This window comes from Nuphar pumila, chromosome 7, assembly GCF_984573655.1.
Source record: "Nuphar pumila chromosome 7, dmNupPumi1.hap1.1, whole genome shotgun sequence".
Classification (NCBI taxonomy): domain Eukaryota; kingdom Viridiplantae; phylum Streptophyta; class Magnoliopsida; order Nymphaeales; family Nymphaeaceae; genus Nuphar; species Nuphar pumila.
Window position 1 is genome coordinate 100161773 of NC_143255.1, and position 24714 is coordinate 100186486.

Here is a 24714-nt window from a genome sequence, read left to right on the forward strand (position 1 = left end):
ATTTATGTTGCAGCTCTTAATTTCTTTCAACTAGGGCAACAAGCACTAGGTTCTTTAAAAAATATACATGAAGGAAGAGGACTTTAGGCTGTACAATTTTATGTTGAATACATATTTAGTAGATAAAAACCTCAAACAAATAGTATGATAACATAACTTAATAATGCACTCACTTTTTTTTTTATGTTTGTTATCTCTTTTTCGTGCATATGTGTTGCAAGTTTATTTTTTTTAATGCAATTTGGTTTTGACTATTACAAAGATTGAACGAAGCAAACCATAAAGGGTATTCCTCAACAAGAGAATGAGTAATTACTTTGTATTTGTTTGTTAACTCATTTCATACATGTGCATGTTTTTTACTTGGTATTTTCTCGTTTTACAGGTATGATTGTGGTATATTTGTCATACAGTATATGCAATACTTTGGCAGGAATTGAAGATTGAACTTTACGCAGGTATGTGTTTTATATGTTAGTTATTCACTAGTTTGAGATATTCATTGTAATTAGTTATTGCTAATAAATAATTATTTTCAATAAAATGTCACAAATATAAGAAATCGTATAATCAAGTTCTACAAGCACAAGAAGGAAAGGGCTTCCAAAGGTGCGAAAGACAATGAAAAGGTGAAGACATCGGTTAGAGAGGTGTCGAAAGAGTCTGTCCAACTAGTTGAGTTGTGGACAATTATGCACATTTGTGATAGATAAGTTAAACTTATATTTGCAATTAGTTGGATTAAGTTAGACTTTTTAATTGAATGGATCATGCCAATGTATAGAATGTAACTTTGTAATTGCTAAACTTCAAGTTATCTTATTTCTTGCTAACCAACTGTATTTATTTTTATGTTAATCATATTGACCTGTTTATACATGGAGAAACAATTTTGCAAAATTGTTAGATTTTTGCCAATTGGTAAGATTTTCACAAATATATTTCATGACATTTTGAAATGTATATGAGAAAAAATATGATATATGCAAATGAGTTGGAAATAGTTGCCGAAAAAAAACAAGTTGGGGACCACTAGTTGGGGACAAAAGACAAAAAAACCTTCATTATAATAAAATAAGCAGATCGGGGACCATAGTGGGTTTATATATGATTCGAGAAACCTGCAAAAAATAAGAAATATCACATATTTATCATAATTTTATAAATTTTAAATATGATATTTGCAATAAAAGGAGATTCACAAATAACTTTATGTGAGATCATTCATTATATGTGAATAAGTAATATATTTGCGAATTTAGTGGTAAAATTTGTTTCACACATAAATTTGTGTAATTTCGAGAAGTATATATGAAAAAGTAGGATATTTGCGAGGGATGTTTTACAAATATATTTATGCAAAATATTAATGTATATGTGAAAGTGTAGGATATCTGCAATTTTGGTAGTTTCAGTTTCACTGAAAATTCACAAATAAATTTATGCGAGATCGTGAGGTCCGCATAAAGAAACTTGCGATTCGGAATTTAAGTGGGAGTTTGATCTAGCAAACGAGCGGTACTATTTTATCGCAATAACTCATAAATTTGCAATTATGAAGGGTAAAAATGTCATAATGATGTCGAATATTTGTGATTTTGGATATCGAAAAAATATAAAAAATATAGTTTTTTAGAGAATCAGGTGATCAATTTATTTGTACAGTATGGTCATTTTTGTATTGGTTGTCTTGTTGATTTTAAGATAAACTCTTAAAAGTTTCTTTGTTTGTTTCCTGGTTCTTTTCTTTTTTTCCTTTTTTTAACAAGGTTGAACTGATTAAGGTCTTTCACATGCAGTGCAACTTCTATGTGTAATTCTCATGTTTTTTTTTTATTTTGCAATAATTTTTTAGTTTATTAGGTTATCAACAATAAGGATGGCCAACGAGCCGAACGAACTGAGCTTGAAGTGTTTAAGCTTGCCTCATTCTTATAGTGAGCTAAGCTAAGTTTGAGCTCATAATGATCCCAAGCAAAGTGAACCAAGCTTGAGCTGCCTTGCTTATAGAAAAATACATTATTCTAGAAACTGGAAGAAATAAGATTAGGGCTGTGAAATGAGATGAACAGCTCACCATTGAGCTCTACTTGGTTTGGCTTCAAAATTGAGCTCGACAAGCTGAGCTACAAGCGAGCGTATTTAGGTAAACAAGCCAAGCATGAATATGGCGAGCTCGGCTTATATAGGCTCATTTTAAATGTTATATACTTACATTGTAAATATGTTATGTACTAGATAATCAACCCACCCATATGGCCGAGCTCTATGAGATCATTCAAATGGTAAAAGAAAGTTTACATCATATACACATTTATCAAGAGTAAAAGTAAAAATACTAAGAAACATAAACAGATAATTTAAAATTATATATATAATAGTTTTTTTTATATGGTTATTGAAAAAGGAGAGGAAAGACATTATATATAATATATATACAAACACACACGATTGGGAGTATCATTGAACCCCAAAAAATTGAACGGAAATCAGATGCCCCCATTGCACGCCAAGTGTAGCATAAAAAGGGATTGAGCGGCGAGGTCGTTTTTTTCATCTTTGTGCATACTGCTGATCGTGCACGGGCATCCGATTTTCGTTTAATAAGGAGCCGAACTAACCGAGCTTGAAGTGTTTAAGCTTGGCTCATTAATGTAGTGAGCCAAGCTAAGTTTGACCTCATAATGATCCCAAGTAAAGTGAGCCGGGCTTGAGCTGACTTGTTTATAGAAAAAGTACATTGTTCTAGAAACTGGAAGAAATAAGATTAGGGCAGGGAAACAATATGAGCAGCTTGCCGTTCAGCTCGGCTCGGCTTCAAAATTGAGCTTAATGAGCCAAGCTACAAGCCAACTTTTTTAGGTAAACAAGCTGAGCTAGAACATGTGAGCTCAGCTCGGCTTGGCTTCGAAATTGAGCTTAATGAGCCAAGCTACAAGCCAACTTTTTTAGGTAAACAAGCCGAGCTAAAACATGGTGAGCTCAGCTCGGCTTGTATAGGCTCATTTTTATATATCATATACTTACATATTATATATATTATATGTGTTTTATACATTTACTAGATAATTGGCCCACCCATATGGCTGAGCACTATAATTTAATTCAAATGTTAAAAGAAAGTTTACATCATATACTTTTATCAAAAGTAAAAGTAAAAAATAATGTGAAACATAAACATATTGATAATTTTAAAAAAATTATAAAATTGTTTTATTATATGGTTATTGAAAAAAGGGGAGAAAGACGTGTGTATATATATATATATATATATGGTTGAAAGTATCATTAAACCCCCCCAAATCGAATGAAAATTAGATACGTCCATCGCACGCCAAGTGTAGCATAAAAAGGGCTTTAGCAATGGTCAATGATCACCGAGCTTTGGGCAGAGAAAAGGCTTTTAGCGGCAGTAGCAACCACTGCTAAAGTTCTTTTTTATTATCCTTAAGTTCCCACCACTGATCATGCGTGAGTCCAATTTTTTTGGGGTTCTCTCCCCCCCCCCCTCTCTCTCTCTCTCTCTCTCTCTCTCTCTCGCTCGCGCGCGCGCGCGCGCTCTCTGAGTCTTAGTTTTTTGCTCAATAGAGATGGGTATTATAAGTAGTAACACTTCATTTTTTACGAGAACTCTATGCAAATGCCCATTCATTAATATTTGAAATTTTACAATGCGTACGTAAGTAACACTTAATTTTTTACTAGAATTCTATGCAAATGCCCTTACAAATTTTTAATTACATTCTCAATTCACACCACAAGAATATCAATAAAGAAAAAGTTATAAAAGCATCCATTTTTTCCACTTAGATACTTTTCTACTTTTATAATATTTAACATTTATTATATGCATTTTATATACTATCAAGCTTAAAAAATACGTAAAAATATTTTTTTCTAAAAACTGAGCCAATTTGTGATCGTCTCGTAACAAGCTAGAGCTCATCTCAGGTCGCGACGAGCTGATGAGTAACACTCAAAATGGGGTGTATCCTTAATGAGCCAAGCCCGAACAGCCCAAGCTGGGTTTCTACCAGCCATAAATAAGATTATCAAGAAAATGCATTGGTTTAGAGGTAGAAGCAATAAGATTTTACCCCAAAACTTTTTTTTGACAAACCAAATAGTCCAATCATTTGTTCTTTATTCTATAATATGTTGTAAAATATATCTACAACATATTTCTCATTGCTTAACAAGTTGATACCAGGAGAATTGAGTCGAGTATCTATTGTTCATGTTCAGCTTGCCAAGCCTATTTTACGAGTTCAAATGAGCTATTTATAAGTGGAACACACGAGCCAAACCACAAGCAGCTCAGTTTGTTTTCCAGCCTAACCTGCCCTAGCCGGCGGATCAGGAGCGGTCGAGTCAGTCAGACTTATGGGCCTTTTTGTGGCACCGGCAAGACCCGACATCCACACCTTGACTATTGGATCCAAAACAAAGTCGCAAATAGGGACCTTTCGGCCCTCAAGTCTGGTATTTACCGATAAACCGATGGCCGGATTCGTCATTTTCTTAACCATAAAAAAAATGGAAAAAATCGACGAGCCGAGGTTCCCTCGCTAGAACAAAACGGTAACAGCGGGCTGTATTACACGATTTGTCCCATTTTCCTGTTTTTTTCTTAAAGGAGGAAAAAAGGCAATTTTTATGATGTGACGAAAACACCCTTGTTGGTGTATTTACCGATATTGACACGATCATCCTTCCCCCGTTTATCCCAAAGCAAACCCTAGGGTTAAAACCAGACGCTGGGTCCTCCGAACCCTTAACCTCCCAACAAATAGAGGAGGTAAACCATCTCTCATCCTTCACGCATTTTTAATTATTACAATAATCGTATTTTGTTCCTCCAAATTCGTTGCCCTTATATTGTTTTGCTTAAATCATCCATAATTGCAATTTTGTATTGCCCATTTCTGTTCTATTTTCTCGCTGTTAATTAGGGGGATTTTATGGAGCTAACTTGTGAATTACATTTTTTATCTTTTCATTTTTGTTTTAATGTCTGTGGCTGATTTCTCTCGAGCCTTTCTAACGCCTGTTGGAAATGTTAAGAGATTTAATTAATTAATTTATTTAAATTTTTTGGTGAAGCCTATTTTCATCTGAGATTGAACGAGAAAGGGAAATAAGATAAAACCCAAGTATTCTCTCTCTCTCTCTCTTTTGTGCCATTATTGTCTGGTATCTCGTTTTTCTGTTGTGATTTTTAACTTTATTTGGTGTCATTATACATTAGTGATCGACAATGAATCTCTCTCTCTCTCTCTCTCTCTCTGTTGTTGTTGTTATTGTCATTACTTTGACAATGTCTGTAGGGGGCGAGAATTTTTGTATTCCGGGTAGGATGTTATTGCTACTGATCCATTGTAAGGATCGGATCTGTTAGAGAGATCTTGGTATTCATGCAATACAGTAGCCAATGGCATGCATTCTGCTTCGAAATGTGTCGCGTCTACGAGAAGAATAATGTGTGAGGAGGGATTGAGGAGAGGGGGATTGTATTGGGGTAGCATGATGAGAAATACGAACAAGGTTTTGTTTGACTGATTCAGATCAACTACAAGTGGCTGATTGTCGTTTTTTATTACGGTATGAAAAGTAATCAATCGTTGTAAGCCTACTTTAGGGTTTCAAATAATTTGGGGTTAGAATAGGAGTAATTTGGGCTTCTTCTTCTTTTTCTTCTTCTTCTTATTTGTTTTTTGAACTTATAACTCTGCATGCTAAAAGATTAAAGGTGCTTTTTTTTAATCTTTATGACTTTAATGTTGTTTCAAATAACATGTAAAAGAGGTTATTTTCCGAAAGTTTCTGCTGCGTTATGAAGTCTAGAGTGGTGGTCGCATTTGAGAGCACTAAATATGAGCTTAAAAGTGAACCAAAGTTGGTAATGGGTTAAGTGCAAAGGTTTAGGATGATGAAGGCAGAGAGTGAAGCGAAAATTTTGTGAGGTTTGCATGGCCAGAATATCTATTTCTTATGTGCATGTCATATCATTTGTTGTTGATCTGTTTTAACCACTGTTTCTCTGCATACTTTGTAATTTTCTGTGGTTAAAAGGGCTTCTTATCATTTTAACCTAATTTTATTTTTAGTGCATTTTTTATTTTCTTCCAAAGAAAAGTATATAACCCAATTTAGTTTTCATGTTTATTGTTCATTGATGCTGTAACCTTGATTTTTATTTTTCCTAGTCATCATCCTTGTTGATGACTCGAAGCTCTTCTTATGTATATGCTTTTAGAATGTCAACATGGTCAAATATGTTGTGATCTAATCATTATTTGATGCACTTTGACATTGTTTATAACTTTGTGCGTCTTAGATGACTACTATATAGGGTTGGAGGTGGGTCAGGTCAGGTTTAATTGGGTTTTATAAATATATTATGAACCTTCAAAATAGTTGTAGGTGTATTTTACCTGATCTGAACCAGTAGTCTAGAATCTAGATGTGTCTATCATTGCTTGTTTGCTAAACAACATGCTCTGGATCAAATTGATTTAATGAAAGAACTTAAATATTTTAGCATTTTGTGTGATATCAGTGATTAATTTTTTATCTCTCTTGAAAAAAACACATCTGAGTATGAAAAATACCTACTCTAATACATGTTTTCTATTGAGTAAACTGTGATAAACACATCTACCAGTTCAGATCAAGCAAAAAACCCTTGCAACTATGGATTCCGAAGGATCCTAACTTGTGGGCCTAACAAGCATTCCTCTCTCTCTCTCTCTCTCTCTCTCTCTCTCTCTCTCTCTCTCTCTCTCTCTCTCTCTCTCTCTTCACACACACATATACATATCAGTGAAATTTGGTACATTGATAGTACCATTCTATTTCTATCTAATGACCTATTAGGTTTTTTAATATTTTACTGCTTGTTTTGCAGATCAGGTCCTAGAAAATTTCGCCTAGATAGTTTGTTTATGGGAAAATATGTATTAGATTAGGAAATGCTGTCCATTAGGCTGGTTTAATAAATCTAAAATGTCCATGTTACACCAAAAGTTTGCAGAAAACTCAAGGTTTTTCATTTAAATAGTTGATCCAAAGTATTGATTATTCTAAATGTTCAGGTTAAGCAACATGCACCAGCAACAATGGCATTTTGAAGGTTTTTTTTTTTTTGGGGGGGGGGGGGGGGGGGGTGGGGGGTGTGGTAGCCGAAAAAGGAGATAAAATTATCAACTTGGAGGTGTAGACAACTTTTCTAACAAAGAATTGATCATTAGCGCCTTAATGGAGCAGTTAAAAGGGAAAATAAAGAAGACAAATTGCCGTGCTTATGGTTCAAGAATTGTTATTATGCATGATGCTTGATGTCCCCTTCAAACTTAAGTGAAATGGGAAGTGTTTGATCCGAGAGTTGTTCTGCTTGGTGATTTGTATGTGTGGACCATTGTTAACATGAGATCATGGATATCAAAATTTGTTTTTTTTTTTTTTGAGGAAAAGCAAAGTTTTATCCTATTCGGAGAGTAAGATGAATGCTGAGTTATCACTAAGTTACAAGTCTAAGTAGAAACATCAGACCCAATCTAGAGATGCCAATCCAAGATAGGTCAAAATGCAGCCATTTAAACCTCTCAAGGGATGAAATATCAAATTGCATCTGCATGTGTCAAACTATAATTTGATTTTTAAAGAGATAAACAAGTCCTTTCTTGGGCTCATCCCAATATCCTTACATTGACCAATGAAATTCCTGGGTAGCATATACTAAAAAGCGAGGGGTCTTTTTTTTTTTCATGAGACAAATGCTTTCCTGACTTGGCAGGTTATCGGTTATCCACTGTTATAGGGTTGGAATGCCCTGAGTGGATCACTTGAAGCTTTCTTCGATTGCAGTTTTGGTTGGTGGAGCATTGTGTTGGTTCTTCAAGCCAGGTATGGGGCTTAGTGAAGGATGGATAATGCTTTGCTCCTTTGTGTGGTCTAGTGAATGAAGGTTTGATTTGCTGCAGATGGAACAAGTTCAAGATCACATATTGCTATAACATAGTGTTTTGTTTTTCTTTATACTTCCATAGGTGTGGCAAGTTTTTTTTTCTCTTGTCAATTAAATGACACCTCTATGCATGAAATCTGTCAGGTGGAAGTCATCTGGTCCATCCTGTTAAGTCATGGAAAATGACATTTAAAATTGCTTTCCTACTTGAACTTCAATTAACTAAAAATGGCAAGTGGTACATGTTGATGAGCACACATTGTAGTCATGAAATGAGATGATATTTCTATTATACGTTAATTATCAATTAACCTTTTAGATATGCATTTTGATGAGTATGAGGAGACTCTAGTTATTGTCTCCATGTTTCAGGGATTTCAGTCAAAGTGTGCCATCTTCCACCGAATTAGAAGAGATGAACCAAGATAGTTTGGGGGCAACTGCTCCTGCTTCAACTGATTTTCTACTTGCAAAAAGAAAGCGTGGTCGGCCTCGTAAGGATGACAACCTGTTTCACAGTGATAATGCTTCAGGGTCCGGCAAGGTGAGGCGTCAACGCAGGAAAGCTGATTCTAGTTATTCTGACAATGCGATGGTGGGTCAGATTGTGTCAGGTGTGCTTGATGGTTCATTTGATGCTGGGTACTTGCTTACTGTTAGAGTGGGTGATACAAGCATGGTTTTGCGAGGCGTAGTGTTTGAACCAGGTCTATCTGTGCCCATTTCTGCTGCAAATGATGTTGCACCACATGTTAAGATGTTCCAAAGAACTGAGATAGCTATTCCAACAAAAGAACCATGGAATGTGGTGCCTGCATCTGCCCATATTTTACAACCTGTATTTAAGAGTGACAGATCTGCCAAACGTTTCCAGAAAAGCAATCCTTCACATCCACAGAAAGATGCTCCTAATGATGTTAATAAAGAAACTCTGGCTAAGCCACAAGCTACACATACTGAAGAAGTCAAATGCTCAAATGAGCTGTTGCAGAAACAAGCTGCTCCTGTTGCTCCAAAGGAGCTGCAAAATGATGCCAACAAACCGGTCCTTGTTCCGCCCCAAGTTTTACATGCGGAGACCAAGGCTGAACCAACCCTGCCTGAAAGGCAGTCAAAGGAAACTATACAAGTAACGGTGACAGCTTCCCCATCTGAGAATGGTGGCATTGGCAACCGAGCAAAAGAGGCTTCAGATAGCAATGAACTCATCCAGACCAAGAGATCAAATGAAGCACCTGCAGTTACACCAGAAGCTTTACTGCCTGAAGTCAAGACTGAGGATGCACGTGATATGCCAAAAGAGAAGATCAATCCATTGCCTGCAAGTCTACCCAATGATGCTAATGAAGAATCTCTGGTCTTAGAAACTGAAATAAAAATGGGAAAATCAGATCCTGAACTTGGAAATGAAAACACAACTCAGGAAAATGAAGATGTACCTTCAGAGCGGGAGACTGAGAAAGCAAGTGGGTATCTGGGGATGAAGGAAACCATTCTAGCCAATGATCAACAATATGGCAATCAGAACGAGGAAGTTGTATGCCAAGCATTACATATTAAACCTGATATTAAACAACCCTCAGATCTGATTTTGCCAGAAAACGTGGGTGCTATCTTCACAGATGTGCCTACTGTTGCAGTACAAGAGTTACCATATGAAGAGAAGACAGGCCAATTGGTTGAGACCGTGAAGTGCAGTGGCTCGCTCTTGCCAAAGGCAGAACCGATAGGTGAATCAGTTTCAGCCACTCTATTTGCAGCTCCCCATGGTGTACATCTAATGACTGAAACAGACCGATCTGCTGAGATATTAAAGAGTGAGACAACTTCTGATTTGCCAACTCCTGTTGCTGCTCCTCCCCATGGTGTACCGTCTGTCACAGTAGAGCAGTCAGTTGAGAATCTTGAGATGCATAAGAATGACGAGGTTGCCCCATCGATGGGCGGTCTATACCAGTCAGTTGTAGTTCCTGCAGAAGCTTTCCAGCCTGAAGTCAAAACTGATGGCCAGTCATTTGAAGGAAAGCATGGAAGTGGGATTGATGATGCAAATCACGACCAGGTTCATCAAGGCCTTGATAACATGATGGATCTGCCTGTGGAGAAGTCTTTGGTTGCACGAGATAGGCTGGCGGATGGCACAGATGCAGTGATTCTGGATTCATCCAAGAGTGAGAACTTTGGCAGTTGGGAAGAGGTAGTGGCGGAGTCTTCCCAGCCAGAAGACGCTGCAAAAGCAAGTGATATGAGAGTTGATAGCGTGACGGATCATCCTTGATTTATATACTTTTGGTGGTACCAATCAAAAGATAGGTTGAAGTGGATGGAAACTGTTGTTAAAATCATCTTTTTTTTTTCAAGTTTTTGCATTACACTTTAAGAATTGTTGTCTACTGCAAGAACAATGTACCTGTAGATCTCTAATTTAACAACTTAAATTAACCTTACTCTTTCATTTATCCATGATTATTTTCATTAATTATTGTCTTGAAGTTGGTGAAGGCAGTTATGCTGCACCCATACCGTTTCTGCTGGGTTGTTTGGTTGGGTTGGCACACACAATCTCTAATTTTCACATGGGAGCAGAATTTTCTATGAAAGTGTTTTCCAATCCTTTTTACGAAAACAAATCTCAGCTACTTACCTATGGGTATGATGATCGCAAACATGCCCTCAAGTTTCTTTTGTTTGCTTTTATCCTCCAAAAGGCTATCATGTAGACTATACCATGCAGAACTCTAGCTTTAGGCTGCGTTTGTCTGTCGTGGGAGACTCCATTTGTTTGGTGGAAAACAATTCGTTACCATGGCCCCAGGGGCTCGCAATGGAATTGGAGGGACTTCCATCATGTTATATTAGTTTATTCAGTTTTATGAATAGTTTAGGATTTAAATTTCATAATGCTAGATAGGACCAGTCATTAGAATAGTTTATTCAGTTTTATGAAAAAATTATGATTCTGTAACTAAAATCTGACAATTAGATTCCAGTTTTATGAAAAAAGATGCAGTCCAACATCACCTCAACTGTCAACAAAGCGATCAGTTTGATATGCAGAATTAACGTGGATTGGTTAAAGTATCGATAAAATTACCCGGTAAAATAAACTTACAAAAAGAAGATTCTTGTGTAGGGAGAAATAGCCACTTTACAAAAGATATACTCGGAAACGAATCAGTTGCTTTTTTAATGAGGTCTGAAGTTCTAGTTAAGAACTTCCAAAAAAGTCTTTTTGGCCATGTGTGCCAACATATTTGTATAATTTCCTTTAACAGAATTTCTGATTAAACTTTTAGTTCCATAAAAACAAATATTTTTAACATAGTACATTAACTAATGTGAATTTGGCTCATCTATAGCAGTAGTATCAAGTTGGCGCATCTTTAGCAGCGTATAACTTTCTGATATATTTGAATGAAGAAAATAAGTGTGTAAGATCACAATGACATGCATCCAATTTTCACTTCAGATCCTGAAATTGAAATTCAACATTGACATCAATTTCATATGAAATTGTGCATAAATATACCCATAAATAGCGTGCTTGCCCGCATGTGCATGCATGTTGACATTATTATTGATCACAGATCTTTGAACTGAAATTCAATATCAGCATCAATTTGACATTAAATCACTCTTTAGCCCACCCCAGAAAAAGAAAATAATGGGCATTATACGATGCTTACTTTGTATCTTCTTTTCCCTCCTTTTGGGATCAGGTTTCACCCTTTCATCTCCTTGAACCTGAACCTCAATTGTAACTTCCTCATACTTGCTTTGATTTAATTGAAATGTGATTATTGTCTGCATTTTTTTTTCCTTCGGAAAGAAATTTTTCTCTGCATTCTTCATCATCTAGGATGTCTTTCACTTGGCTTGAAAACAATTTGAGCACCCTCCATGGAACCTGCGACCAGTAAGGTCTCTAGTTGAACATGGCATAAAAGAAATGGATAAACATTGAAAAAGGGGTGACAGCTGTTGCATCAGCCCCATGTATGAAGATTGGGGTGCTAAGGATCCAAGATTTGATTTGTTGACTTCTACATTATCTAAGGAACTATCAGCTTAAATTGAAGATCTTTCTACTATGGCCAAGTTTAAAGAAGAAAAACCAAAATTCCTATGCTCAAAAATCCCAATACAGCCTTGTTCACTTGAGTAAGGAACTTCTTCCTTCTATAAAAGGACAAGCATATAAGAATACCTTACAAGTATCAAAATCATTATGTCTAAATGGCCTTAATCCAACATCCAACAACAATTCAGACAAGATTTAATATGCTCTTATAGGCCTTTGTGATCAGTATGAAAGATTTATAAATACCATTTCTACAAAACTACTTATCCAAGCTCTTCAGCACTGTGACCCCAGATACTATGTCGTGATTTTTTGTTTCCTAAAAAGATAATAAGATGCCCATATACTTTCCCTTCAGAAAAGACAAATTTTGATGCATTTTTAGAGGAAGTGGTAGAGGCTACCAGGTTAAAAGTTCACGACGGATCCAAAAAATATTCCCCAATGCTGCCATAGTCCTCTATCAGCAACCAAAATAAAAAATGGCCCCACTTTTCATAGTCTTACATCAGCACCTAAGATAAAAAAAAAAAGGTCCTACTTTCCCAACATAACCTAATGCTTTCCTATCAAAATTCTCTAGCACAGATCCTGCCATCTGATGATGTGTGAAGTTCGACATACGTATATTTTATGGGAATTTGTTTCTGTTACGCATCTCCAGAAAGCCACATAAATTCACATACCACAGTTAATACTACCTTTCAAAAATCAAGTTGAGATCAGTACATGTGGCAAGATCCTAAAGCTCAATGGAGACAATAAACCGCATCCAGATTTTCAAGTTGAAGCATATTCTCTGTTCTTAACTAGAGAAACTTATACAGTTTGCAAAAATGAATGCAAAGAAAGAAGCTTCCGTCATTTGAAACATGCATTTTTGGTCCCTTGTTCACACTGTCAACGCTTTGTCGCAACAAATTGCCATGTCGCAGGATTTAACTTGGATGTTAAATTATTGCTCCCCTCTATTTACCAATTGTATAGGTGAAATCATGCCCAACAAGCGTTAGGAGTTTTTTATTGTAGTTCAACTCCGGCAACACTTATGCAAAGGCGAAGACGTTAATATACTGCAGAAACAGCACAAGACACGACTTCTTCATGCTCCGAGTATCCTACTAATTAACTAATCCACTACTGCCCCAACGAGTGAGCCTTTTTTTGCCAAAGGACTACGAAATACATATCCATGAAATAATGATACCAAGCAAACAAAAGTATTACTTACAGAGAAAGAGCATAGCATAGCTTTGTTAGAGAGAAGCATCTCAATACGTCCCTAGAACACATATAAACACTAACTCAAGCCATCAGCTTGAAACCAAATAGTGAAGAAGACAAGATTCTTACTTGCTTTGACAGAAATTTTCAGTTATTATCGCCACCAAAGCCCATTCCCTTAAAAAAATAGTACCAGAACCAGAAGCATTATAAACCAAAAGCTAGCTGCATTGGTGCACATTCAGAATCATAAGGACCATGTAAATACTTCATGTTTTGGCACTATATGCACAAAATTTAGCAGGAACATCCAAAAGAAAGAAGAGCACTTGAAGCAACAGAACACCTCAATGTCACGTTAGGATCATATGAAAGGCAAACTTTTAATGCAAAATGGGTACAGTTCTCAACTAAACACTATGATCTACAAACTTATGAGAGCTGTGGGTACATCATCATTGCTAAAGAAAGAAATTTAGAACTGCTCACAATGAATGGGGTAAGCCTCACATATTTCAATATCGGCAGCCTATGATCATATCCATTCTAACGAGTGGAGAAAGAGTACTTTGGTGCCTCTATATAAGAATAAGGGTGATATACAAGATTGCACAAACTATTGTGGTATAAAACTCATGAGTCATACTATGAAACTTTGGGAGAGGGTGATTGAGTATAGGTTGAGCAAGGTTGTCATGATATCGGAGAATCAATTTGGTTTTATGCCTGAAAGATCAACTATGAAAGTTATACATCTTTTTAGACAACTTATTGAGAGATATAGAAAGAGAGGAACAAAGATTTGCATATGTTTTTTTTTATTTGGAAAAGGCATACGATAGAGTACCTAGGGATGTTCTCTGGTGGACAATGGAAGAAATGTATTTCTCTCAAGTACATTAGTATAATTAAAGACATGTACGAAAGAGTAGTCACCAATGTCTGCACGTGGAGGGGTGACAACCAATTTTCCTATAACGGTTGGGTTACATCAAGGATCTTCATTAAGCCATTTCTTATTTGTTATAGTGATGGATGAGCTTACGAGATCAATTCAAGAAAATGTGCCATGTGTATGTTGTTTGCTGATGATATTGTTTTGATTGATGAGTCTAGAGTTGGGGTTAATGCTAAGTTAGAATTATGGAGACAGACATTAGAAGCAAGAAGTTTTAAGTTGAGTAAGAGTAAGACAGAATATATGGAATGTCGGTTTAGTAAGCAACGAAGTAGTGATGGGAGTGTAGTGAAGCTTGGTGAGCAAGAAATATCGGTGGATGACTGTTTCAAATATTTGGGATCTATCATTCAAAAATATGGAGAAATTGATGGAGATGTGAATCATAGGATAAAGGTTGGGTGGATGAAATAGAAAAGTGCAACTGGAGTGTTGTGCGATCGTAGAATTCCATTACGGTTGAAGGAAAAGTTTTATAGGACGACAATTAGGCCCGCTTTACTATATGGTACAGAATGTTAATATTGGGCTGCCAAGAGACATCATATTCAAAAAACAAGTGTAGCTGAGATGCGTATGCTTAAAAGGACGTGAAAAAATACAATAAAAGATAAGATTCAAAACGAGAAGATACGTAAGAAGGTAGGCGTTGCATTCATTGAAAATAAGATGAGAGATAATCGTTTACGTTGGTTTGGACATATTCGGCGAAGGCTCAATGATGCTCCAGTTAGAAGGATGGAGAAATGGAAAAATATATTAGTTAAAAGAGGTTTGGATAGGCTTAGGAAGACATGGATGGAGATGATAGAAAAGTATATGAATGCTTTGAACCTCACCGAGGACATGGCATTGGATAGAAATGATTGGAGGAGAAGGATTCTTGTGGAAGACCAGAGTGATTTTCTTTTTTGGTTCATATCGCCGACCCCAATTGTTTTGGGATGAAGGCATAGTTGTAGTTGTTGTTGTTTGTTGTTATGATCATATCCATTCTATAGCACGATTCTATGCAACTATATCGTTCAAATAGCCCAATTGCATTTCACTAATCATCAGATCCAAAAAGAATTTAACATCTGAATCTTTTATTGAGATGCCACACTGCCACCCAACGGCCCAACATCATGAGTTGCTCTGCAAACTCAACTCCATTAAGAACCTCAGTTTTACCATAAATAACATGTTTGGAAGGTTGTCGCTGAGCTAGTCCTTGCAAGCTACCATACACTATGTAATTCCCACCACCAATCATGAATACAATTGCTTCCTTGAAAGGGCCTTTCAATAGGTTACCCATTCCAGAGTTTGATTTAGGAGCACGTGGATCGAAATGAAGATAAGAGTCGATATCAGGGTTCGGTTTGCCCTCCATTAGTGCTTCCACGGTTCTCGTCAAAGTGAGCTGCCTTCCTCCAGAAAGAAGATCTTCATACCTGCAGTTACGGCACTAAGTGACCGACCATATAGTTTCTCAGCCCAATCTACAATGTTACTCCTGCTAGCAGAGTTTGCAGATGCCAATGAGATGTTCAGAGACTTTATTTTCTTGATATACTGAAACGCAAATGTGTCCACCTCTGATTCCCTCAATGCTGCCTCAATTGCTTCAACATCAGATTGTGGAGTCGTCTCCACGGCAAGAAAGTAAATTATAGCGAGCCGGAGCTTGTCAGCTTTTGTGTCTTTCCCCTCAATGCACCAAGAAACTGGTTCTTCTCAATGCTCCCCTTTGTCAACATGTCATTTTCCAAATTGCAGTAAGAATCCAAGGACCTCTCCTTGATCTCTCCGAGCAAGTGCTTGTCAATCACCTTCTTCCTCTCCGTCAATTTGGGCAGCGAATTCGCTGCATTCATAAGATGTTTTCAATCAACTCCTGCCCATCAAAATCAGCTCCCTCCTCCCCCCAGTTCTCCTATTCACCTCCACCACGTCATGCTTGTATTTGCTCAATTGGCTCTCAATCTCTACTGCCACCTTTGGAAAAGGAGATGAGGCGTTTGAGACCCAGAAAGAATCAGAATTATCAAGTTCATAAGGAACCATCGATGCCGCCCCTTTTCCCTTCACATCGAAGACGTTGCTCGGAACACTTACCTTGTTAAGTTTCATCGCAAGTACGTCGTGAACCAGTGGACGGTAGCTCCAGTCATGCTGGACACCCACCGAGATTGTTCTTGGAAACTAGATGGTCCCTGAGGCGCGAATCGAGGGCCATGGCGACTATCTCCGCGGGCCCGCCCCTGACGTAACAGATGATGGCCACCAAGACGCAGAACAATCCGCCGACAATCCGATCGAGGATGGCTTCGATATCGGCCTCACCAGCAGAAGGCTCGTTCAATTGGACATAGACGGAGTCTTGGGCGAGCGAGAACATGTCCTCAAGGGTGACGAACTCCAGGTACTGATCGCAGACCTTGGAGATCCTTTCGATCGAATCCGACTTCAGCGTGCCGGAGGCGAGGGCGGGGCAGGGACGACGAGAAATTGAGGTGGAAGCTCTGGTAGAGGCCACGGGAGGCGTCGGCGGCATCGGGGCGGACAAAGTAGATCACGGGCCGTGCTTCCGCAGATCCCTGACATGGATCAACGGCGAGAGGATGTCGCGGCAGAGGCGATCCAAGATCAGGATTTGTAGATCACCTCCGTGGGGCCTCCGCCGACCCCCGACGCCATAGGCGGCTGCTGGTACAGTTCAGCTTTCGGACGATGCAATCTGCAAGATTTCAACCCCCTGTCTCATATCTCAATCGTACTTCCGAATTAACGAGCCAAATTGAAAAAAAGGAATTTGGATTCTCGTCTAATCTAAGGGGTATCCAAAAACGATGCAAATGATTTGACAAAACTATTAAACGATCATGAAAAGTTTAGAATTTTTGTAAAGAGCTCTAGTTCTAAGAGGAAAATTACTCAATAATCTAAAAAACAACTCCAAACCATATCAGATTTTTTTTTTTTAATAATTAAGGTCTATATATCTATTTTTTTTAATAACCGTCTAAATGCATAAACAAAATAAAAGAGTAGAGGCAAATCATACTTTGCTGTAACTGATGTGACAAAGTCGTACTAAGTTTTATGAGTGATGGCAACCGTTCATGAACCTACAATTGCAACAAAAAGAAAAAGGTGAGTCTACAATCCAGTAAAATTTCATTTATAAATAGACATAACCATTGCAACTATAATGAGCTCTAAGCTCCTAGTCTTAGTTTAGTTTGGTACTTATGTACATATGTTATTTATGAGTTTTTCTCTCTCTACCGCATCTCTATCATCATTCTCAAACACATCGTCTACTTTAATCGGTTATTCTAGACATAGCCTCCTCGAACGTAGCAACCCATGCAGACAACTTTGAGTCTACGATGTTGGTCAGACAAATGAACCACTCACAACAACGTAGTTCAAACCGACCCAGACTACGGACACAGGTGCTGCAACAACTCACCGGTTGCAAGCCGAGATCGAAAGAGTTCAAACGGTAGCTAGCCGAAGAGCCAGAGTGGTTATACCTGCCCCCAAAGTGTCGCAATGAGTTATACCTGCCCCCAAGGTTTTGTGGTTCATGCTACATCCTATAAGTGTCTAATGGGCAACGTTTTAACCCCTAAGGGTCACCTAGGAACATCTGAGATATTCTCAAATTGCTCAAGAGGTACACACCTCAATATTGCCCCAGACCATGCCTCTTAGTATAGTTTCTCATCATATTCTATATGGTCATCCTATACACAATTTTCTTTTAATATTCGCATCTTGAAGTCAGTGCGTTATACAATCATCAATGTATGCTTAATAACTATTTTTTAATACATGTTCACATCTCTAAACTGTTAAGGATGACAACTCACAACAGATTAATTCACGACACTTATAATGCCTCTCTCAAGGCATAAGCGTGACATTTTCTAAGGTAATACCTACCCTGAGACTCTGAAACTCTACCCTTAATTTTTAAGTAACACACCAATCTCATACATGCAATCATGTTATACTACATTTATTTCATAACTTAGAAAATATGCATGATCATGTTTAAGCATCACACTTGAATTTTATAGATTCCTAAGCATGCAAAATAGTGTTTATTCACAATAACAAAACTAACATACTTAAAGCATTGAAATCATATTGAAGAATGCCTAAACTAGATAGCATTGTTTTAATCAACTAAAGAGAAATTTGCAAATGTTCACTTACCTGGAACACTTAAATTCTAAATTCTTAGTTTTATGTAACCTTTGATCTGAAATCAATAAATATCTCATATTACCAAAATACCCTTAAACTTAATTGTCAAACTCTAACCTCATTCTTTTAGAGTTTGTCCTTACATCTCCTATTAATGGATTATACTCAAGTAGTAGAATCCAATGAGTCCAAAATCATATGAATCCAACTTCAGGGTACCAAATTATGCCTTGTCTATTATGTAGGCATACTAAGGGTAAAATGGTCTTTTTGCTCTTTCAACCATTCATAACGACATCTTTGTCATATTGGTGCTATGTCACCTTAAAATTCACATCCAAATTATGATTTGGACCCTAGATCCAATATGCCTAATCCAAACCTAATTGTAATGGTTTGGCATAAGCATAGCATTCGTGTTGGGCATTCGTGGATTTTGGATTAACTCCACTAAGTCCACTTATTTTCGGATCCATTTGGGTATCTGCATTCCAATTTGCGTTTTGCAAGTTGGAGCTACTGTGTATTGGAAAAATCGAGATCTTTAGACTCTTTACTATCTCAATTTTTCCACTACACTTGCCCACTCATGCAGACCCAGATTTTATATTTATATATATATATATATATATATGTATATATATACATACCAAAATCAAATTTCGATTTGACCAATATCGAGGCTCGACTTGGTCTATACCGCGTTGGTCTACCCTTAGTATCATTAGGGCTTGGTCTATCCATACCGAGTTATCAAGAAAACAAACCCCGGCTCGGTACCTAGACCGGTTCTAACAGATCGAGTTAGTCTGTCACGATATACAGACCCGACTCGGTCCGTTAAGACCGAGTCAGTCTGTCAAAGCACTTATGGCTCGATTTGCGCTGACCTGGCTTGGTTCGAGTCATGCATAAACCGAGCAATGTGGCTGACTCCGTCTGCAGGAAACACAAACCGAGTCTGCCATGGACTTTTTCTGCAACAGTTTCAGCAACACCATTGTTGCCAAACTGTTGCAATTTTTGCAGATGGGACGATGCTGCTAGCGATCGTTAATCGCATGCGGCTATCGTTCCCCTTTTTTTTGGTGCCTGCAGCGACTGAACCTCTTGCCTCCTCACAGTGGTCGGTCCTCCCTTCCTGTTTTTGTCACCAATGGGTGGAAATAACAACGGAAAAACCCTCTATTGCCCTCTTTCTTCAACTGCAGGGTTTTCCCTGTCCTTGTTTTGCTGCAACTTGTTGACAACCATGAGGTTGCCGACGACCTCTGCATTAAAAACAACGAGAGGGAGAGGGGATTACCTGACGGTGACCGACGGTGTGTCCTCTCCTGCTTCTCGCTCCCTCTCTGCTCCTCTAGTGCTTGAGTTGGGAAAGAGGAGGAGGCCCCCCATGGCTTTTATAGCCATGGGGTGTCGGTTCCCCCTCCTCCCAAATTAAATGGGGGCATCCCTCTTCCTCTCCCACGATCTGATTTGTGGGAGAGGAAGGTGCTTCGTTTCCCCCTCCTTCCGTACCCCCCCCCCCCCCCGATGGGGGGTGCGTTACAATTTCACCCTCCTTACATAAAGATTTGTCCTGAATCTTTCTCAAAAATAATTGGAGAAATTGTGCATGCATATCTGCCTCGTTCTCCCATGTAGCTTCATCTTTACTGTGATGCTTCCATCTCACGAGGACCATTGGGACAACCTTGTTTTTAAACTTGTGCTTCTTAAATTCAAATACCTCAAGTGGTTCTTCCCGAATACTTAAATCTTCTTGGATGTCCAACACCGATTCCACTGTATCCAGTATATGTGAAGGATCTGACATGTACTTTCTTAACATGGATACATGAAATACGTTATATATTCTGGAGAGTGATGGAGGTAATGCCAATTGATAGGTTGTAGACTCTATCATTTTCAAAATCTCGAATGGCCCGATATACCTTGGACTTAGTTTGCCCTTCTTTCTGAACCTCATTACCCCTTTAAATGGTGATATCTTCAAAAAGACATGATCACCTTACTCGAACTTCAACTCTCGTCGCCTCTTATCCGCATAACTTTTCTGACGACTCTGAGCTGCTTGGAGTCTTTCTTGGATGAATATGATATGATCCTCCATTTATCGCACCAACTCAGGTCCTAAGGTTTTTCTTTCACCTACTTGGTCCCAACATAGAGGCGTTCTACAACGTCTCCCATATAAGGCTTCATTGGGAGTCATCCCAATACTGGCTTGAAAACTATTGTTATAGACAAATTCAATTAGCGACAGAATTTCGTACCATGAGTTGAGATACTCAAGTGTACAGGCTCGCAACATATCCTCCAGTGACTGGATGGTTCTTTCTGACTGCCCATCCATCGGTGGGTGGAAAACTGTACTCATTTTTAACTGAGTTTTCATTGCTTCTTGAAAGCTTTGCCAAAACTTGGAGGTGAATTTTGAATCTCTATTAGAAACAATGGAGTCTGGCATTCCGTGCAATCTCACTATCTCTTTAGTGAAAAGACTAGCCAATTGTTCAAAAGAATACATTATTTTACAAGCGAGAAAATGCACAGACTTGGTCAGTCTATCAATAATTACCCAAATCGCATTTAATCTCTCTCTTATCTTAGGAAATCTTGTAACAAAATCCATCGTTATATTTGCCCACTTCTATGCAGGAATGAGTAGTGGTTGCAATAGTCCACCCGACTTCTAATGTTCAATCTTTACTTGCTGACATATTAGGCACTTACTTACATACTCAGCAACATCCCTCTTCATTCCATTCTACCAAAAATTATTCTTCAAATCCCTATACATCTTTGTACTTTCAGGGTGAATAGAATACCTGGAATGATGTGCCTCAACAAGCAATTGTTTTCTAAGTTCCTCATCCTTAGGAATACATACCCGATCTTGAAATCTCAGCATACCTTGGTCATCTACTTTGAAATTTGGATCTTCACCATCATTTGTTGTTGACCTGATTCCTTTTAACTCTTGATCTAATAGTTGTTTTTCTTTGATTTTATCCCAAATTTTTGACCCTAAGGTCGTCTGGAAAAATATCAGCCAACCCGAAAGACATTGCACTTTTGCTATTTGTTCTACAATGCTCACCGACAGACTTGATATGGATAGTCTCGTGACTGATTCTGCTTTTCGACTGAGTGCGTCAGCTACTACATTAGCTTTCCCTGGGTGATACTTCAATTCAAAGTCATAATCTTTGAGTAGTTCCAGCCATCGTCTCTGTCTCATATTTAATTCCTTTTGAGAGAACAAATATTTGAAACTTTGATTGTCAGTTAATACCTCAAATTGATCTCCATATAAGTAGTGTCGCCATATTTTGAGTGTGAACACTACTGCAGCCAATTCTAGGTCATGAGTTGGATAATTTATCTCATGCACCTTTAGTTGTTGTGAGGCATATGCGATAACATATGTAATAACCTTACCGTGTTGCATCAAGATGCAACACAATCCTTTATGTGATGCATCGCTATAAATGGTAAAACCCTCAGTGCTAGAAGGCAAAACTAACACTGGTGCAGTGGTCAACCGCTTCTTAATCTTTTGGAAGCTTTTCTTGCACTTTTCATTCTATTCAAACTTCACATCTTTCTTTGTCAGCTTAGTCATGGGAGCTACCAATATAAAAAAATCCTTCCACAAAGCGCCTATAATAACCAGCTAACCCTAAGAAACTTTAATTTTCTGTGACATTCTTGGGTATAAGCCAGTTGGTTACCGCTTCAACTTTTGCTGGATCCACCATCACCCCTTCTTTACTAATGATATGTCCCAAAAATGAGACTTGATCAAGCCAGACGCACACTTAGAGGATTTAACATATAGCTTGTGATCTCTAAGTATTTGCAAAACGATTCTCAAGTGTTCTGCGTGTTCTTCCTTACTGGCCGAATATATGAGGATGTCGTCTACGAACACCAGCACGAACTTATCCAAGAATGGTTTGAACACTCGATTCATTAAATCCATGAATGCAACTGGGGCATTCGTCAATCCAAAGGGCATGACCAAGAACTCATAATGACCATATCTTGAGCGAAACGTTGTCTTGGCAACATCCTCTTCTCGAATCTTTAGCTGATGATACCCAGAACGTAGATCCAATTTAGAAAAATAGGTTGCACCTTAAATTTGATTAAATAAACTATCTAACCTTGGCAGAGGATACTTGTTCTTTATTGTCACTGCATTTAATTTCCTATAGTCGATGCACATACATAATGACCCATCTTTCTTTTTCACAAATAAGATCGGTGCGCTCCAAGGTAATACTGACGGTCGAATAAATCCGATATCCAGCAACTCCTGCAGCTGATCCTTGAGTTATTTGAGTTCAGCAGGTCCCATCTTATATGGAGGAATAGAAATGGGTGTTGTACCCGAAGCTAGATCTATCTGGAATTCGACTTTCCTATCCGGTGGAAGTCCTGAAAGTTGTTCAGAAAAAACATCCACGAATTCTCATACAATCTCTACCTATGTGACTGAAAGTTTATCGTTGACTTCAGTCTTCATATAAGCCAAGTATCCAATACAACCCTTCTGTAGATACCGGTTGGCTTGAAGACATGAGATGATTGTCGGTTTTACAAGTTTTCTAATACCCTAAAAGGTAAAAGTAGGGGTTCTAGGGTATTAAAAATTGACATTTTTTCCTTGACAATTAATCATTGCATGATGGTTAGATAACCAATCCATGCCCAAGATGATGTCAACTTCCTTAAAGTCCAATATTAGAAGGTCTACTGACAATAGACGTTCTTCGACTTGTACCATACATCCTTGGATAACTTCATCTACATACGCTGACTTTCCTACTGGTGTCTCTACTTGATACTTTATTTCTAGAGATACAGGTGAAACAAGTAATAGTGCAACAAAAGTAGGGGTGGCGAAACTATGTGTAGCACCTGAATCAAAGAAAACATATGTGCTAACAACAAAAATTTGGAGTGTACCTTCCACCACGTCCAGGCTAGCCAAGGCTTCTTTCAGAGTCGCTGCATAAACTCGACCTGGAGCCACTGGTTTCTCTCTGGGTTTTGCTCATTCTCTTTGTACTGGTTGGAGACATTCTCTTGCAATGTGTCTCATTTGTCCGCAATTATAACATTTGATATTCTTTTCATCGCAATGACCTTCATGCTTAAAGCCGCAAGTCCTACAACTGTTGTTGCCCTTGGAAGGTGGTCTTCAATATCGAGGTTTCTTAGCTTCTGATTGTTCAGGCTTCTTCCCCTGCCGCTTATTGTTGTTTTTTGCATTGCTTTCTTCCTGTGGCTTCAAAGATCTGTCATTACCTTGCCTCTTCTTGAAAAACCTCTGGGACGATGAACTAGTTTGTCCCTATTATACTTGCTTGGGTTTCTCATGTACCTCCGGTTTTACTATTCGAGCATCCCAAAACTCATACTGAGATACCATCTCCACCAATCTGTCGAACCTTCGAATTTGCAGAGGTCCCACCATCCTCAAAATTTCAGGCTTTAGTCCGTGCTCGTATAGCTTGCATTTTTGCTTTTCAGTAGATACTAAAGCCTTAGCAAATCTGGATAGTGAATTGAACTTGGCGGTGTAGACCACTATTCTTATATTTCCCTGTTTGAGCTTTCTAAACTCTTCTTCTTTCTCCATCCTCTCGATCCTGGGGAAGAATTATCTATAGAACTTGTTCCTGAAGGTGATCCAGGGAACAAACTCTCTGCTACCCAGGACATCTCTGATGGATCGCCACCAGTACTCAGCACCCCTAATTAAGTTGGATGTTGTGACCCATGCTTTCTGGTCCTCTAGGCACTGTATCACATCCAATGCTTTCTCTACTTGCATCATCCATTTCTCTGCTGCTACTCCTTCATGAGTTCGTCAAACATGAACACTCTCATATTCTTGTACTTCTCAGCCCAAGAACTGCTTCCTGACGTTACTTGGTTTTGACTTTGATGTAGTGAATTTTATAACAGCTCATACAAAATTTTTTTTGTGGTATAGTCGGGAGGCACACCATTACCAACTGTAGCATGCTCATGCCGAGGTAAAACTGGTGAAGTACCTCCACCTTCTGCTCCCATGCTCCTTGGAGGTAGGTTGCCTGATGCATGTGGAGATACAAGATTAATGGGGCTTGCGACACCTCTCCTTGCAGAACCCTCATTCACATGCCTCGCTTGAGAAGGGTCTACTTGTCTCCTGCTTACCTGAAAACCTCTTGACTGGTACGATGTTCCCTGACGAGTTCTCATATTGCAACATGAGTAGAG

General features: G+C 38.3%; 1 protein-coding gene and 1 pseudogene across 1 annotated transcript in view; one reads left to right on the plus strand and one right to left on the minus strand.

The window, feature by feature from the left end:
- Positions 1-10445, plus strand: part of LOC149832631 (uncharacterized) — a 48773-nt gene extending 38328 nt beyond the window's left edge. Inside the window, exons 2-3 of the mRNA XM_090013278.1 lie at positions 7820-7905; positions 8339-10445. Coding sequence (XP_089869404.1) covers positions 7820-7905; positions 8339-10244 — 1992 coding nt within the window. The 3' untranslated portion in view covers positions 10245-10445. The remainder of the gene's footprint in view (positions 1-7819; positions 7906-8338) is intronic.
- A 4814-nt stretch (positions 10446-15259) lies between these two features.
- LOC149832632 (SEC1 family transport protein SLY1 pseudogene) lies at positions 15260-24088 on the minus strand (annotated as a pseudogene).
- Positions 24089-24714: the final 626 nt, after the last annotated feature.